This window comes from Neovison vison, chromosome 11, assembly GCF_020171115.1.
Source record: "Neovison vison isolate M4711 chromosome 11, ASM_NN_V1, whole genome shotgun sequence".
In the NCBI taxonomy this organism is placed as follows: domain Eukaryota; kingdom Metazoa; phylum Chordata; class Mammalia; order Carnivora; family Mustelidae; genus Neogale; species Neogale vison.
In genome coordinates, this window is record NC_058101.1 from 36793753 (window position 1) to 36812547 (window position 18795).

General features: G+C 51.1%; 1 protein-coding gene across 3 annotated transcripts in view; it reads right to left on the reverse strand.

Annotated features, from left to right (window-relative positions):
• The window catches only part of TBC1D1 (TBC1 domain family member 1), a 219884-nt gene that overhangs the window by 14332 nt on the left and 186757 nt on the right, over positions 1–18795 (reverse strand). For all 3 annotated transcript variants that reach the window (XM_044224711.1, XM_044224712.1, XM_044224713.1), the window contains 2 exons: positions 6076–6320; positions 3893–4052 (listed from right to left, as the gene is read on the reverse strand). In XM_044224711.1, coding sequence (XP_044080646.1) covers positions 3893–4052; positions 6076–6320 — 405 coding nt within the window. The remainder of the gene's footprint in view (positions 1–3892; positions 4053–6075; positions 6321–18795) is intronic.

The window sequence follows — 18795 nt, forward strand, 5'->3', positions numbered from 1 at the left end:
AATGCTACCTATAAACTCAGTGCCCCAACTCAATTATTTTCATTTTTGTCTATCTTCTAATCCTTATACCTTTATGTTCTGGAAATTAAACAAAAGAGCCTCCGTGGATAAGTGAGTTCATTGCCGGCACCTGAAGATCACTGCACGAGACAGTGGACTGCTGGAGCCGCCCCTGCGGCCCCCAGAGGCCATGCCCCCGTGCACTGCAGCCAACTTCCCTTCCCTCCTGCTACAAGCCACCCAGAAACAGGCCAAGGGTTTTATCAGGCAGGAAGTAAATGGAACCTGAAATTCAGCTGACTCAGCCACTTTTGCAAATCATTTGCTGAGAACAATGCAAATAACCACTTTCCTTTGAAGACGCTTCAGCAGCCCTATTGTTCTGTTATTGTGTTAACCTATCGGAACTCTGTCGGAAACGCCCATGACCTAAAGGTGCCCGTGACCTAAAGGTGCTGTATTCCTGGGGGGGAAAGGGGGGGCAGTAAAGCAAACTTACCCTGCATCCTCTTTTCCAGACACCTTTGCTGCTGTCAAGGGCAAGCGCTCTCCTAACTCTCTCCTGGGAGGCTGGGGTTCTCTGGGTGTGAGAGCACCCCCTTCACCCAAGGACCAGGTGGGAGGGACATGAAGGAAGATGCAGCACAAAGAGATCGTGCACAATTTCACTTCCTGGCCATTGGAGCGTGTTCCCTGGGGGAGTCTTTTTTCCTGGCCCTTTAAACCATCTTGTTTTGCTAAGTCTATTTTAGTCCTAAAGCCTCTCTGAATCCTTCCCTGTATTACAGGTGGCTTCTGTGTTTTCTGCCAAACCCTTCCTTTCTGCCCTCCACCTCCTCCCTCAGCTGCTCAGCAGCACACCCTCTAACACCAGGAGCCTCAGACCACAGCCGCCGCCTCTGGCAGGAGCAAGCCAGGTCCTATTTTTCAGATGATGTTTTCCCCCAAAGGTAGGTGTGATCTGAAGGTGAACAGAGCAAGCATCTCTCCCAGGACCCCACTCTACCGGAACTAGAAACACGGAGGAGGCTATTGTACATTCTGAGACACCCCCTTGGGAGGGCTGACAGTGATCACCACGGGAAGGTTAGGGCACACCCATAGCGAGCTGGTGTCCTCCAAGGAGAATGTACTTCATGCCAACTACCCTGTTCAGTAATATAGGAGCTGTGCTGTCTGCAAGCTGAGAATCCTGCACCACCATATGAAATGTCAACAGCTGACAAAGGTCCATTTGTTTTTAGGGTTTATTCAGGCCAAAAGGCTTACAATGAAATGGGCTTCAGGCCAAAATAGACTACAGTGTACAAATGGCAGGTTTAGGGATTTAAAACTAAGCTATCCACCATCATGAAGCTAAACAAACAAAGTTCAAGTCACCACTGCTAAATGCAGAAGTGTTTTTTAAAAAACCTTCCCACAGAACCTGCTCATAAGATGGTTTGGTTTTACATACTGTAGATGGAACAGATGTGCAAAAAGAAAAACAAAACAAAAACAACAAAAAAGAAAAAACCCAAATCAAAAAACCAACAGTTTTTGCAAAATGACATCACACACAGTGCTGCGCTGAGCTGCACTTCCTGCCTACCATCTGAGGAGCCTCAGCCAGCTGGACACAGACCACTGAGCACAGCAGGGGTCTGTGGGACCCCAGAGCTTCCACACACTGGTGTCTTTATGCGTAACGTAGGAGCGCCTCCAAGACTCACCACCGATTACGTAATATAAATATCCTGCTCTTGCCGGCTTTAGCTTTTAATTTATGAAGTCGTCAGAATGCACTTTAGAGCAGCACATAGTCTCTAACAGGAGGGCTGTCGACTCCAAAGCAGAGTTTATGCCTCTGACTTCTCTGACTTAGGCAAGGACAGGCTCTCTCCCAGAGTTCTGTGGCCCTGGGGTCCCCAGGAGTCCCCTGAGCTCCCTGCGAGGCAGTAGCTGAGGGCCCAGGAGGTAAGCCCTCAGTACTTGCCCTCCCCTCGGAATCCCTGCTGGATTTTTTCTCACAGATGCTGTAATTCGATGCTTGAGCTATTTTCGAACCATTAACTCTTAACTTTTTCCCCCCACCTCTTTCAGTCTTCACTCCTGGTACCCAGGTTTTGAAAAATACAGTAAAAAATCAGGAGAAAAAGTGGACTAATGATTTTCTTTTTAATTTCTAGAGTAAGAAAAGTAAAAAACAAAAAACAAAAACCACAGACATTTTTGGTAAGAAAGACTTCAGCCTACAGCTAGAGATCTTGTGATTTTAGTGACTCTTCCGTTAGTAAACTAAGCAGACAATTTTCAGGCTTTTTTGTTGTTGTTTTTAATTATCTTCTTTTTATTTATAATTTTTTTTTAAGATTTTTTTTACTTATTTGAGAGAGAGAGAGAGAGAGAGAGAGCGCACACGAGCAGGGGGAGGGGAAGAGGGAGTGGGTAAGTAGACTCCCAACTGAACAGGGAGCCCAGCACAGGGCTCCATCCCAGAGGGCTGGGATTAGGACCTGAGCTGAAGGCCACCCAGGCACCATTATCTTCTTTTTAAACCCTGGTATAAACCCTTCATGAAATCTCACTAATGATTTATTAAACCAGAAGAGATTTAGGAACAGAAAGTAAGAATCAGTTTGGGGAGGGAGTTATGCAAAAGGGGGTGGGGGCTGTGAATATTTTAAGAACATGGATTCTTCTAGTAAAGCTCAAGGGGACATTCTTTAGAAGTTCTCGTGGATAAGAAGAAGAATAAAAATCTCGTACTCTGGGGAAAAGAGATGCAAAGATCAATTCAGTGCCCACCTTTGTTAAAAAGCAAATTTCAGGATTTCTAGAATTTGGATCTAGAAAGCTGTCTTTCCCAAGCATGCCCAAGGAGAGCTCTCCCAATAGTGCGTGGCACAGCCTCCCCCCTTGAGATGTTCTCTAATTCCAGAAGCAAATCTATAAAAGGATGAGAAGATTACAGATGTTTAAATTATCAGGTAAATGAACATTAATGACACTTGAAAACACTTGATGGGTGATGATTATTAATTCTCTAATAACCTCCAAAGTTAAAAAAAAAAAAAAGTTAAAAAAGAAAAAACCTGAATTGTCAAAACGATTCTTTCACTCTGAAGCAGGGAAAACCCACAGCGCAAGAACTGCCCATGCTCCCAGCGTCGCTCGGCTCGCAGTGCGCAAGTGCACGGGCTTCCCCCCGCCAGCTCAAGGCGCCTGAGACTGCCCGTGAACACCTGCTTAACTCTGACGGAGACAATCTTCTCCAAAAGTAAATCAAGAAAGTAGGAGATGGTGTGAAATGTGAGCCGCCTATGGTTGCAGTGGGGCCCCCAAGTGGAAGAGGTGAGGCGTCTGGGAAGATGCGGGGGCCTGTGAGGGTGCACCCGTGAGTCATCAGCATGGGGGGTGCTTCTTGAAGAGTGACCTGGCAGAGGAAATGAAGAGCCAAGGGCAGGAAGAAGAGAAACAGGGGAAAGGGAATCGAGAAAGAACAGGAGCCCAGAAGTCCCCTGTTGAAAAGTCTGAAGGAGCCATCAGTGCAGTGTCTCGGGTCAGAGAGGTGGAGGAGACGAGTCACGAGAGGCACATGCTTAAAAGACATGCACGGGGTCCCCTGGCCACGTCTTTAAAGATGTCTGCTCTGGGGAGAACCTGGTGGTGAGGGATCGGGGCTGAACTCCACCAGACGATGGCGCCCAGGCAAGCCCGGCGAGCACAAGAGGTGAGGCCGGCTGTGAAGTTCACAAACCCAGAACCCACTAGACTCTGAGTGTCGACCGCCACCCTGTTCTTGCTGAGCACACAGCTCTAGAAGCGCGGAGGCTTGGCAGGGAACCAGAATACGTGTTTCCCACCTGCCAGGAGAAAGCTGGTTCAGGCAAACGGACAGACACACACTTACCAAAGACTCTGGCTACAAATCCCAGTGGGAACTGGGAGGCAAACACGGTGAGAAACCAGGGGGCGGCGTAGAGGCTGGGCCCGATCTCGTGCTCCTCAAGGTGGTTGTAGAGGTCTCTGTGGTAATCGTGAAGAAGCCTCGAGAGCTGGTACATCTGGATCTGCGGGGACACACGCACACGCGGGGCTCAGAACCAGGTGCCTGCTGCTGGGCTCAGTTACGTGTCCCACCGACAGGCCGTGGAGAATTCTTACACTGAGAGATATTCTGTTTGGATTGTGATAACCACTGTCGACTGCTCACTTACCCAAGGAGCACCTGCCGGAGGCCTTGTGCACAGGAGGCCCCAGCCAGGAGGAGCCCAGAACACGCACGCCCAGTCTTCTCCTACTGCTTCCTTTCTTTCTACTGCCCCCCATGTTCCTTGGCTACTAGAATCTAAAGACCTGTCTTGTGGAAACACTTCACATATTCTTTTATAAAATACACACTTCTAGCAAAACTCACACCCGGGGGAATTCAAAATGTGAGAGAGAAGTGGGGGCATAGGATGATTCTGTGGAAGGACCCCACTAGACCCATTCACTTAGTAAATTCGTTCTAGACTCCCTTGAAATTACTCAACAGGCAGGACAGGTGTGACTTCCTTAGGTTTGTAACATATGGAATATACAGATCCTGGGCAGTTTAAAAGAAGAACACAACTGTTTATCTCAAGATGGAGAAGATAACTTCTAAAGGGTCCTCTCTCTAGATTGTGTTCCGGTCCTAGAGGGAAGCCCACAATGGGTCCCACAGAGCGCAGGGCTCCTACAGTCAGCCTGGGGCTCGGCAGTCTGACGGCCTGAACCCAAGGCACTACCATGTAGAGAGGATCCGAGCCCCACTGAGATGCTACAGGTTGGACACATACCATGCAAACTGGCAAAAACAAAACAAAACAAAGCTATTTCTAGGGGCCCAGACAACACAGCCCTTAAGCACCAGCTGTATTACCTAAACCCCACAAGAGTCATGTGTTCAAGAACTAAATTAAATTGAAAATTCCACTCTCTCCTATGGCAGGTGCACCTATATCAAAGCTAATGGGGAGAACATCGAAAGAACTGACAGGGTCTGTGGGAAGTGTTAGGGGCTCCACCCTTTAGGTAATGAAGTGGCTTCCTTTGATGAGATTTCTGTTCATGGGGAGGTTCATATTCACAGACGGAGGTAAAAGGATTTTCAACCACCCAGTATGGTCCTCTCAAAGAGTCCTTGGACCTAATGAGTCCTTTCTTAAGAAAAATACTAAGGCTCTGAAATCAGAGTAGCCTGCTGGTAGAGGAATGTGTGTACATGGGATCTCACGTTTAGAAATAACCCCAGAGCGGGGTCCAGAGTGCTCCCACCTCTGACAGAGGCAGTCACAGTGTTAGGCACACACTGCTCTTTGGATTTCCTTTGCTCCGACCTACCGTATTGTTCAACAGATATGCACTGTGTGCCTCCTTCATCTCAGGCACTGCTCTAGGAACTAGGGAGGCAGCTCCAAGATAGGTTAGATCCCTGCCTTCTTAGGAGATATACTTAGGAAAGTCGGAGAGCGAGCAGGTAAATGAATAAGGGAACGAGGTAATTTCAGACAGTGTTCTACGCCAGAAGAAACGAGACAAGTTACATGAGATGCGTGCCTGGGTGGAAGGTGGCGGGGAGGGGGATGGGTATAATATCAGGATGGTCCGAAAGAGCCTCTCCCAGGATTTGATATTTGAGCTGAACCCTGGGTGACAAGGGCTAAGGAGGAATGAGGGGGATGCCTGGCAAAGGAAGTGACAGATACAGTGAGTTAAGAATTAGAACATCTGAGGATGGTTTGACGAAGGGTAAAGGGAGGGTCCTACAGTCAGACAGGCGTGGGCTGAAACCCCAGTTCAGCCACTTGCTAGTCGGGTAAACCGAGTTAAGGTGAGTCTTCCCATCTGTAAATTGAGCTGCTTCATAGTGTCTTCCTGAGGGTTACCGGGGCGGTAAGTGCAGTATAAAATGCTTGCCGTCACGCCTAGCACAGAGCTAAGTGCTTAGCAAAGAAAGCTACTCCCATGTTAACGGAGGGTGGGGAAATTTTCTTAGAGAGACCTGGAAAGGGATCCAAAACATTTCTGGCCTTTGTCTCTAGCAAATACACAAGGAACGCTCTCTACCTGTAAAATAATCATGTCCGGCCGATACTGTTTCCGCAGTCCCATTTCAAACATCAGAAACTTGAGCATGGTAAATGCCTCTTCCTCACCCATGTGAAGCAGCAAAATGCCTGCTACAAAGCTGAGACCTTGGCAGTATCCTACTTCCTGGTCAAGAAGCGAGTAGGCCTTCAGGATGTTGTAGAGAGACAGCTGCCCCGCCCCGAGCTGGGCAGAGAAGTACGGATGTGTCGGGAAGGTTCTCCCTGCAGAAACAACACGGGTTAGACACAGTTGATGAAAGCAAGCCCATCGAACCAGAACTATCATGTGCTTCAGGTGGAGGAACAGACCTCTGGGAGCACGATCATAAGTCAGCTTTGGACATGAGGGTGGGCTCTTGTTCTCAGAACAATGGGGGCAATTAGAAATCAATTACTGATGCTTTTTCAATGGTGGTTCAAGGTGAAAAACACTAGGACTACCCTTCGTCCTGCAGGTATCTGGATTTCAAGCTCCAGCAAAAAGGAAACGGTCGATCCTCTAAACTTACATCTACCCTCCAGAGGAGCCGCGGCTCGTCACCGCCGTCCTGTCCCCCGGGGACCTGCAGGCAGCCCAAGGCCCCAGAGGGCTAGAGACACAGCCCGACCAGCTCTTCCCAGCCCGCGCACAGCCTGCCTGCAAATGCTTCACACCCCACTCGGATTTCTGTACTTTTAAACCACAGGCGTGCTTTGAAATGGCTTGAGAAGCAGCAGGTGTTTTCTTTTACACAAAACAGTAACCTTCCAGAAAGGTAATTAAAAAAAAAAAAAGAAAAACCCTCAACATCCTGATTATTTTCACAAAAAGCTGGTGTTCAGATAAGGTTTAAAGACTTCTTTTGTCCAGGGGCTTTTGGGACTGCTATCTGTCAAATCCCACTTCACCCCACTCCTTCTGGGAATGTGCCTGATGGGGCAGTGTGTTTCCAGGGAGAAAAGTACATGATTGAGAGGACAACCACCTAGAGCCACGCCAAGGGCCAAGCTTGGACCCAGGGGGAGAATTAGGGCCTCATCTGGATTAGCAAAGGCAGAAGGTACATCTAGTTGCCACAAGGCAACTGTTCACCTTAGTCATTCAGCCTTGGCAAAGGGAGCACGATGCATCCGTGGGTTCTTCCTCAGCCTCACGAGAAAGCATTGAATCAATCCAGATCAGCATGTTTGATTTAAAATTAAGGGGACAGCAACAGTCTAACTACTCTCCTGATTTCCTGTCCCGCAACCATTTTTTGCCTGCTCTACCTCCTTCCCCCAACGAACTGTCCCCAAACACACCCTGAACATGTCACCCGCACTGCTAGAAAGCACTCAGCAGCCCCCCAGCGCTCAAAGAGCAAATTCTACACCCCTAGCTGGGGAGCTCTGTGCATTTCCTCACCCATTCCCCCAGCTTCATCCCCTATTCCAGGGCTGGTCTCAGAGTGAGCAGGGGGTGTGTGCAGAGCGGACAATGCCTGTGTGTGCGTGTGAGGTGGGTACTTACTCCCGTGCACCCTCCCAGTCTACAACAGCATGTGCGACTCAACTGTAATGAAGCATTCTCCAGCAGCCACGGTGGAAAGCAAGAGGTAAAACTAATTCTATGACTGTTTGTTTAACCCAACTTACGCAAATGTTATTTCAATATGTTATCAGTACACAAATCATTGGGACATTCTGCATTCTTTTTTCTTGCTAGGCCTTTGAAACCCAGGGTCCTCCTCACGCGGATGGTGCGTCTCGGTTTGGAGCTACGGTATTTCCAGGGCATCGTAAGCACCTGTGACCGCCGCACTGAGCGCACAGGTGTGGCTCTTTCTCCAGATTCTCCGAAGGATGAGGGCAAGAGGATACAGGGGGCTCTTCACGCCATCACCCCCAACCTGCCACCAAGCAGATGGCACCCTGCCCACCTCTGCACATTTTGCACATGGGCCCCATCCCAGCCCGGCCAACACCCTTCCCTCTGAAGGCCTCCGGGTCTCCCAGCAGGTCTGGGTGGCAGACACACAGGCCACATGAGGCATGCAGTGCCAGGAAGGATCTGGTTCCCTTTCCCTGGTCCCCGTGAGCACCTGCTTACCCAGTACCCTCCGGTGTCAGATTCCGCCCCCTGCAGAAACAAGAATGGACACTCACTGGCCCTGATGGTGGAGGGAGCCTTTTTAAACTTAATATTCTGTTATTATTCTGGTTGACCTGCAATGTTACGTTAGTTCCAGGGCTACAGCGCGCGGATGCGACAACGCTTCCCGTTACTCAGCACTCAGCACGCAGAGGACCGTAGCCACGTGCCCTTACTACCATCCTGTCCGCCACACTGCCTGTGCTCCGCGTTTCATCTCGGACTCGGGCTGGAAGTGGACATTATACCCTTCTCTTTGTTCCATGCGCCTCCTTCCTCTCCCCTCTCCTTTAGCAACCACAAGTTCCTCTATGTCTATGAGTCTTTTGGTTTGTTTTTTAGATTCCATACGTAAGCGAAAGCATGTGGTATTTGTCTTTCTCTGTCTTCCCTTGAGCATCAGACTCTCTAGGTCTATCCATGTTGCAAATGGCAAGATTTCATTATTTTATGGCCAAATAATATTGCACCGTACATATACCTCATGTTTGTCTATTTATCTGTCGATGGGGGACATTCCTCATTTAATTTTTGCAAGTCTCCCGGGAGGAGGAGCCTGCAGGCTGGGGAGGGACTGGTGTCACCTAGACGGCTCAGTAACTGTCAGGCTGGGGGCAGGGCAACCATTTCCTGGGTGATCAATGGCTCTGTGCCTACAAGGGTTTCATGCTGGGTCTAATGCTCTGCTGTCACAGTCTCGACATTCTTAATAACTCTTGAACAAGGGGTTCTGCATTTTCATTCTGTAGCAGGTCCCGCAGATTATACCCTGTCTGAGGTGGGCAGCCCCCTGGGTAGTTTCCTGGGGTGGCTACAGCCACGTCGCCCACAGCTCTACTACCAAGCAGTTATGAGAGAGCAAACCTTAGGCCAAATTCCACCAAACATGTGATCTTCATTAGCATGCTGATGTGAAAAAAGAACTGCGTAAGAACGTCTCATGCTGTGTTCAGGCCTCCAAGCAAGTGCCTCTTGGGAAAGGTTCAGCTGGAGGACGGTACTTGGCAGTCTGATGGCACAGCCAGGCCACCAACGGTCCCACAACAATACTCCGTGGAGCGCAGGGACATGGTCTCAGTGGGCCACTGGTGGCAAGGCCCAGACATTTCTGATCAACTGCAGATCTTGAATGTTACCCATCTTCACCATAAAAAATTACACATGGCATCTCTTATGCCAAGCACAAGCCCTCAGAGGTACATTTCAGTGGCATCTGAAGTCCATAAGCAACCCTTGGCATGGGGTCCCTGACTTAGGGACCTTCTAAAGGCCAACTGAGCACACTAGGTGGGAAAAGAATCAATCCTACAACACCATCCATCGCCTTGTTGATACCCCATGAAGCGTTTTAGGCAGGTCACCGCACAAACAAGAACATCATCCTTGTTTTATTCATGAGAAAAACATGGCAGGTGAGCACCTCAGCCCTGCCGTCACACCGCCCAGCTGTGAAGGGGCAGACCCGGGATCCGAACACTGGTCCCCAGCTCCAGACACGGAGTTCTCCTGCAGATGTCCAAGTGAAAAGTATGAGAACTGGGGTAGCACAGCTCCTACCACTCACGGTGTCCCCAGCTCACCGCACGAGCTGTTGGGAGAGCCAGGGTCCTGCGTTCCTTTCCTCCCGGTGAGTTCCCATCCTCCACACGCTCAGCCAAGCCCCCCACCCTGGGGAATCCCGGCTCCTCTAGCGTGCATTTCCTGGTTTCCTCCTCTGTGCTTCCACACAATCCCTGGGACCGGGCACTGGCACCTGTATTTGTCCCGGCCATGGGACTGTGGGCATTGGGCTAATTCCCCAGCACCTCCGCTTTTTGCCTGTGCTTGCTGGGGTCCCGTGAGGGTTAAATGCAAGCGGGTGTGCGTGCCTGGTGTGACGCCACCCAGCTGGCCCTAACGGCCAGAGGAGGGGGTCGGTGCACGCCACATGACCACCAAGCCGGCTTTCTGAGACACAGGGCTATTCGTGTAAAAGAGCTTCTCCCCAAGCAGCAGCACACAGCAACACACCTGCTCCCTGCCCCGAAGACTGTGCAGAGGAGATGTGGGCTTTCACAGTACTCACGTGAGCCTGGTGACAGAAACACCCGCCCTGCACTCAGAGCTCCCCGTGTGACAGGAACTGTGCCACGGAACTGAAAGACCAACCCTTTCCTGGCCCTTAAGAAACTCACAGTCTGGTAGAACAAAACAGATAAATCCAGAAAATTTAAGTATTTGCTGACCGCAGGACTTATACAGGGTGCTGGGCCCAAGAGGCACGTGGCCCTGCTTGCATGCGGCTTCACAAGAATTGGTTCTAATGATTCTCTTCCATCAGGTGGCCATAACAAGCACGGAGAAGAGAGGTACAGAAGTGCAGTTTATGGAGACGAGTCCGAAAACCGAGAGGCCTGGCCCAGACACAGGGCAGCAGTCCAGGAAGGCTGCCTGGAGGATATGTCTTCAGCAGAACCAAGCAGGAGAAAGAGGCATTAACAGAGCGGGGGAGGGGAGCACACATGCACACATTACACATGGCATCGGAATTTCTCATGAATAAAAGGTCTGGGGCTGGACATCAGGGGAGAGGACGGGAGAGTTCAAAGCAGGGCCTGTAAGAGAACAGCTTAGAAGCCAGGCTTAGCCATAGCCTGTGGGCCCCGTGAAGGCCATGGAGTCAGCACAGGCCACGGAGAGGTCGGAGATGGGTGCTTCCTCTCTAAAGAAAACTCAAAGAGCAGACGTGCCAAGATAGCCCAGGGCAGGTAGAGACCAGAGGAGGTCAGCTGGGCCAGGAGCCAGGAAGCAGTCACAGGCCCTGAACGTGGGGCAGCAAATGGGGCTGGACTGCGGACTTACTCTCCGGGCAGCCTTAGACTGAGAGAAGGGTGTACAGATGGTGGAGTTTCTAGTATGGGAAACCAGACGAGTCATCAAAACGAACTGCTCAGGAAGGGCAGACTGGGGTCCAGGGTAGAGCACCAGCAAATCCCTGTCTGGACCTGGGGCGCACGGGTGGCTCAGTCATTAAGCGTCTGCTTTCGGCTGAGGTCATGATCCCAGGGTCCTGGGATCGAGGCCCGCATGGGGCTCCCTGCTCAGTGGGAAGCCTGCTTCTCCCTCTCCCGCTCCCCCTGCTTGTGTTCCGTCTCTTGCTGTCTCTGTCAAATAAATGAACAAAATCTTAAAAAAAAAAAAAATCCGTATCTGGACCTATAAAGCTTAGGGAATTTCATAACTGTGACCAATTCAGCAGAGTTCCGAAATGTCTCAACCAAAGCCCTTGAAGGAAATGGGTATCACAGTTCCGAATCCGTGAATTTTGGAAAGATGACACAGCACACTGGTTATTACCTAACCCCTAGCCGGGCTGAGGACAGCAGTCCGCAGTGAAACACACTTACGCATCCACAAAGACACAGGAAAAGTCACACTGAGGACAAGAGCCAAGTCTGCTAAAGGCCTCCTGGCAGTCGGAGTCAAATTTTGCCTCCAAAGAATTCAAGACTCACTGCGTTCTGCCAAAATGAGTTACAGGAAAACTTCTGGTTTTCATCTTTTCGGTTCTGTTATTGCAGACACAGGGGTATGGACCTGTGTTAATTTCTATTACAATTTAAAGATTAGGTGAGAGGAGAAATCACACAGTATTTTTAAGGGAAAATACCTTTTCCGCTTCTGAACGCTTCGCCTGAATCAGGTTAGCAAGAGCTCTTCAACCTTGCTCCCGGAGGACTCACTTTTATGAAAGCAAAACCAGGCTAATTACCCCGACAGAAGAGATTCCCGTGGTAAGTAGGAAGCTCAGGGGGCATGTGTGAGGAACGATCAGGTTTTATTTGAAGGCCTCGGACACTTGATAGGAAGGAAAGGAAAGAGACCATGGGTGTGGGGTGGATATCTTGGACCAGGACAGAACTCGGTTCTCTTATTTCACCCACAGCCCCCGAGGAGGAGGCATTATGCTTCCCGATTTGAATAGTGGAGAAGAACCCAGTGTTTTTAGGATTTAGCTGACATATTCCACACAACATCACATATGAGCTCTGCTGAATGGACAGCCTCTTCCTATGTGGGTATGTCCACGAGGCAGTGTGACCAAGCACAGGGCAGTGGCCCGCGATCCCAACTGTAGCATGTGTATGTGGCTCAACATGGCCCACCCAGCCTCTCTGAACCTCAGTCTCCTCTTCTCGACAGAGGGCAGAATACATACTTTGTGGCGGTGGCGGCACAAGTGGGTGCAATTAATGGTGTTCCAGCACAGGCAACAGTGGGCCGATATGCCCCAGAAAACACATAAAAGCCCAGCTTCCAACCAAGACACGGAAAAAACAAAAGGAACACGTACAACAGTTCTGTAGCACAAAGGCACAACAGTTTCTACTTCAAGGTCGAGGCGCCACTACCGCTCTACCGACCACAACATTCCTCCCAAGCCTGAGAATCTCACGTTCTAACAGACTTCTGAAGGCAAAGGAAAGGTTGAGCCCAGTAACTGATTTCTGTGAAATTGGGAATTCATACACATGGGGAACTGAAAGCGGATATGAATTCCAAATAGTAACACTACTGAACGTCATCACCAGCTAGATTCTACCGAAACACCTGTGAAGGGCAAACTTCCAGATCTTTAGTGACTACGCAAACCAGTCCACTCTCTCATGATGCAGTGTCAGAAGCTGTCACTGATTTTCTTTATGCAAGCACCCTGTTCACACAAAGCTGACCGAGCTGAAACAAAGGTCTCGTGTGTTCCAGGAGATTCCCAATGCATCTCTGGTTCCACAGCATCTGGAACTCGGCACAGCAAGACAGGCCCCTACTCCCACTCCCAGGCTGGGAATAATCACAGTCTCCAGCATCCAGGTCCTGGCTGGAGGAGAAGAGTGACTGCCCGTCTGCCTCCGTAATTATTATAATTATTACACTTCATAATGTTACACTGGATTCTATTTGGGGGAGGAGGACACTTTTTCTCCTACATTGCATTCTTCGAGTCCCATGGTTCTCAGTGTACAGCTGGTCTCTCCGGGCTCGGTGAGCTGCCCCCTCTGCTCTCTGCGTATATATCTATGCAAGTTTAGCTTTTCCCTCATATATTTCCAACAACATAAATGCAACAGATTGAATGCAGAAGCAAAAATGAGAAGCTGGTGGGGGTGCCTGGGTGGCTCAGTGGGTTAAGGCCTTTGCCTTCGGCTCGGGTCGTGATCCCAGGGTCCTGGGATCGAGCCCCACATCGGGCTCTCTGCTCAGCAGGGAGCCTGCTTTCCTTCCTCTCTCTGCCTGCCTCTCTGCCTACTTGTGATCTCTGTCTGTCAAATAAATAAAGAAAATCTTTAAAAAAAAAAAAAATTAAAAAAAAAATGAGAAGCTGGTTAATTCCATTACCCCAGACATTAAAATGTAAAACAATGCCTCTCACTAAATTTCTTTTATTTTGGAAATGCGTTGTTCATGATGATGTGTTCCTATGTATGTGTTTATGACAGTTCTTTTAAAATACCACCACGACTCACCCACGCTCCTGAGTACACACCCAATAAAGGGAGGAGGCGGGCCTCGTAAGCTGAAAAAGGACCAGGCAGATGAACCGTGTTCCCAGGCAGCCTGCCTCTGCGTTCACACAGTCCAGGATCTGGTACTGCCACCCTCCAGCCCCATCCTGAAGGTACTAAGTTAGCACCGTGAAGAAGAAATGAAGAACTCCTCTTATGAAGACGGCATCTCCCCACGTGAGATCCTGGCAGGGGACTAGAGCCTTGAGCACATGCGAGAACATGTTCAGCCCCTTGAACCTCACTGCTTGATCACGGCTCACTCAAAGCACATCAGCGACAGGGGAAATGCAGTTTCCCATTTCGTGCTCGCAGCCTGCGCAAAGTCTGTGGAGTGACAGTCTGACTCAATGAGATGGGCTGGGGAAGGCGGCCCCCTGCCCACCTACCTGGGAGCAGCACCGAGACCCTGCAGCCGAGGAAAAGCCCCTCGCTCCGGCCAGCCTCGAAGGAAACGGGATAAGCACCGTGAAACCCTTCCTCCAGACCAGACGCCGCAAGCGACGGGACGGGCCTTCTTTAGCCTCCATGTGATCGTTCATAGCCGAGGAGAGAAATGAGGCCCCTCAGACTTTTCTCCAGGGCGGAGGCTCCCTCACACACGGGGGAGACGGCCAAGTAGCCAGAGTCAGACGTGGGCATGAAGGAACTCCTGATTTGTATTAAAAAGACCTGTGATGATTCTGTGTCTCGTGGGTCTGGATGAAGCCAAGTGCTGGAGACCCATGTTGGGATGTATTTCTAAACAACCCACAACTTAATTTCATGTAGTGCTCAACAACGTAAGTGTTCACCCTTCACAGGGATGCTTCTCAGGGATGAACCTTTCCTTCTAGCAGTTTCCAAACACGAACCACATCAGGATCACCTGAGTGCCTGGGGGTGCGCACACCCCGGCCCCCACCTGTGCTCCTTCAGTGGCACAGTGGGGACGGTGGCCTCAGGAATGTGATTTTCACCAGATCTTCAAAGGCTCCTGCATATGAGCCCTGCCTGGTCCCAGGAGAAACATGATGCCAGTCTATTGTCTCCATGGCCCACCTGACTTCCTCTCGGCAGAGACCCCGGACCCCGCAGTTTTGCTCACTTGGCTGCAGCTACTCCAGGAGGCCACACGGGCCACCCGCACAGCTGGTCAGTGTGCAGCAGCCCCACAGCTGGCAAAGAAGTTCCTTTCTCTTGCCCCTTTCACCAAGAGCCTGGAGACTTCTACATCCCCAGGGGGCAGGCGCAAAGCAGCCCTCTGCTGGGACCCTGGGCCTCCCTGCCCCTTGGCTTCCCCATTGGCAGAAGAGGAACCCTAACAACCCGACCATCTCCAGGTCTCCTTCCCTGATGAGACCCATGAGCCGAAGTTGTTCTTAAATTGCTGCACTTAGCTCTGAGCAGAATGTGAGAAGGACTGGAGAAAATAATATGCTTTGTATAACTCCTCACAATTTTTATGAAATAGCCTGGTTATCAGTGGTTTTGTGTCTGTCTTCCCCACCAGAACACGTGTTTCTGAGAGGGCAGGCAATGTGCAGGTGCTCTGGAAGGATCTGTGGGATCGCTGAGGGAGATGCGGTGGAGTCGACGGTGGGGCAGAGAGAGAGTTCTTTTCTACAAGATTATTTTTAGGGACCATTTGACTGAGCTGGGTGAGCCCTGGAACCGGCTCCTCCTGTGTCCGGACACGTCTCTGCTAAACCCCAGCATCAGTGGCCCCAGGTTGGTAGCTCACAGTTAGCCAAGGTGGGAGCAATTACACTGTGGGCAATTGGCAAATTCTACTTGAGGACAACTTCTGAGGGAGCTGGCTGTTGGCCAGCACGCCACAGCTGGGCATGAAGCATCCAGGGAGAGCTCAGACCCCACGAGAGGAGAGGAGATCACCCCACTTCAACATACCCACACTCAATTCTGTCACTCTGACATTAAAGAGCGAGCACTGTGCCATTTAGATGACAAGTACGTTATCATGATGTAGTCTTGATAATACCAGCGACAATGACAGACCCTCTGGAATTATGCATGTAGCCTGTGGTACAGGAAGTTACTGCACTCGAGTTGTGACTGCTCAACTCACCTCCGTAAGGCCAAGGCCCCGACTGGACAGACATGTGTTCTAGAACAAGATCACTACCCGGCAAATTCTAAGGACTTTCCTGGGTTTTGCCATTAATGCGTCTTAGTTTCTCGTGTGGGACTTGAACCCAAAGATGACACCGAAGGTGGTGCTTGTCCTCAGCCCCCATGTGTTGCTCAAGACCGCCATCTACTTCCCCCAGAACTCAGCTTCTGTGGTGTGGCCAAGCGAGGCAAACTACCAAAATACGAGGGAAAACCCTCTGTGCCTTGCTGCGGTCAGTCTTCCTCAACATCCTCAGCCCATCCTTCATTCTGGAGGCTTTCCTCCTTCTCATCTTTTATGGACTCTAAAACAGCAAGGAGACAATTCTTCTTTCTCACACTTGGATTATAGTTCCTTTCCTTTACGATACCAGGCAGGCTTTATATCTTTGGGTTAAATACATTAAGTGGAAGCAAAGACCAATACGACAGCCCCGTGCTGGCTTGCGGAGACAACCACGTCTCTGGATACGTGCTTTGCCTCTCAGGGCAGCGTGGGCATGGCTAGCTGCGTTCAGGGTCACTGATGGAGGGTCTTAGAAGGCCATCAGAAAATACTGCCTCTGGTCACCAAAGACTCAGCAGACCTCTGCGGAGTACCTACACTCTGCTACCACTGTACTGACCCATGGAGCACAGATTAATAACACGAGCCATCGATGTGGGGAGGGTTAGGGGCAGTCCCGGCGCCACTTTTGGATTTCATGGTGTTCCCAGGTAGCTGGACCTGCTCCCGTTTTGTTCCGGCTGAATCCGTCCTTTCAGGGGAGAGGCCGGAGAGCCTCGGGGGTGGAAGTTCTGACTGGTCCCGGCTGGGAGGGAGAGGAGCCCCTGCAGTGGTGTTGGATAGAGGAAGGGAGCCTGAAAGGGGTTTCTGGCTGCTGCTGTTCATCACGGGCAGCTTTTCATGTGGGAGTGGGAGGCAGGATGCTGGGCTGTCCGTGCTGTCCATTCAGCATGCAGAACCAGAGAAGAGAGAGCTTGCAGTCACCTGCCGGCTGCCCAAATGACTGCAGGTGGAACCGGACCTAAAGGGTGGGGCAGGTTCCTGAACGAAGAAGGATTTGCTAAGTTTCCTCTGCGTAGCCCGAGAGAAGCTGTTTTCTCGTGGCTGGGTGTGGTCAGCTCTGACAGTGCACTGCCATGTGACGAGGCAGGGAAAGCTGTGTGGGTATGGAGTAGGCAGATCCAAGAAAGAGAGAACTGTATGGTGTCCTGGAAGGGACAGGATACAGAAACTAAGAAGACCCAGATTCCAGAACTTTCTGCCCCTGAGTAGCTTGTCACTTGGGCAAAGCACACACCTCTCTGGGCTTCATGTATCACCTCTACAGTGGAAATAACACGTGCCCAATTTCATAGAGGGTTGCGTAAAGCTGAAATTGGACAAGGCTTAAGAGAGAGAGTTTTACAGGCTATAAAGAAATGCCTGACTCCAAAGTCTGCTATTCTTCCTCTTTGAAGGAAAAAAATCTTATGGAAAACTGATTAATAGCTAATTTCAGAAAGTAAAACAAGAAGCAGGAAAACAGAAACTCATGAAGACCCAAAATACAACCAACTAACGGGCATTCTGTTCTCCCGCCCAGGAAGATGCCGCCTCCTTGAGAAACCGAAATACTGATGCGGTATTTTTTTTTTGCTCAGCACGACGCACCTTTACTGGGCCCTGAGTTAGCCACGGCGGAGACCAGACGACTCTCTGGGCAAACGCCAACCCCTCGTGAGAGGAGAGCGGAGGCGCCGGCCAAGTCTGCGGGGACGCCTAGACAAGCCCTCCCTGCACCCGACGGAGCGGAGCCGGTGGGTCGCGCACCCTGGGCGCCGCTGCCGGATGGTTCCCCCAGTTCGGCTCAGGAGAGAAGCTGGGCTCCGCAGAGGCCCTGGTAAAACTTAGGAGAGATGCACGGAGGTTACCTGGAAACTATACTGTTGTTGGAAAGAGCTTTTGGGCCTTGGGTGGGTATTCGGAGGGCATCCAAAGAGGGGGGCTGGGCCAGGACAGGGGAGGAAGTGAGCTGGAGGGGCGGCCAGTGCTGTCAGGGAGGGGCAGTTACAGCTGGCCTCTGGGCAGGGGTGGGGAGGGGGGGAGACAGGTGGGGACCAGAGGACAGGAGGGCCACCTGGCTCTGCCCGTGAACCAGAAAAGGCAGTCTCGGCTCACACAGACCCAGTGGCCACCAGGGGACAGTCTGCAGTGGGCTCATGGCAGGGGAGGCACCCCCACCCCAGGCCCTGGTGCTGACCTGACCTTGTTGTCCCCCTCTGCAGAGAAGGGAGGACATGTGAGCACCAGGAGATGCTGCCTGGGGAAGGGGGAGAAGAATACTGAGGGAAAACATCTTCCAGAGAAAAGAACATCTGGATTGAAGAAGGGAAAACGTGCCCCCCTCCCCCTTCCTCCTCCTCCCCCTTCCATCCCAGGAAGGAGTGAGGGCAGGGAGAGACACTGGCTGTACCTCCCACCCCCTTCCACCGCTTACTCTTAATTTAGTTTTCACTTCATTTCACGTGATAGGAACATAAAGTCATTCTTCTGTTACTCATCACATTAGCAAACACAGCAGCCAGTTCACAGCACTGCTTTTCTGGGGGTCAGTGGGCCAAATGGGCTCCAGCCCCATGCCTCACACTTTGTCCCTAAGGGGTAGTCACGGCCTGTCAGTGTCCCCCTTCACCCAGCCAGCCGTCTCCATGGGAACCCACGGGGCTCCGGACTCCGAGGGGCCTGCCTTCGGTAGGGGGCGAGGTCCTGCCCTTTCCCCGTGTGTCCCTGCCCAACCGCAGTCCCACAGTGCCTCTTCCTTAAGAGGATTCAGGGCCAACTCCCAAGGCTGTTATGGGGTCGTGCGAGATGGGGGCACTAGCGGGGCTGCCTCCGGTCAACAGCTCCGGTTCCTCCAGCATCCACAATGGGACAGGCTCTGCCCTC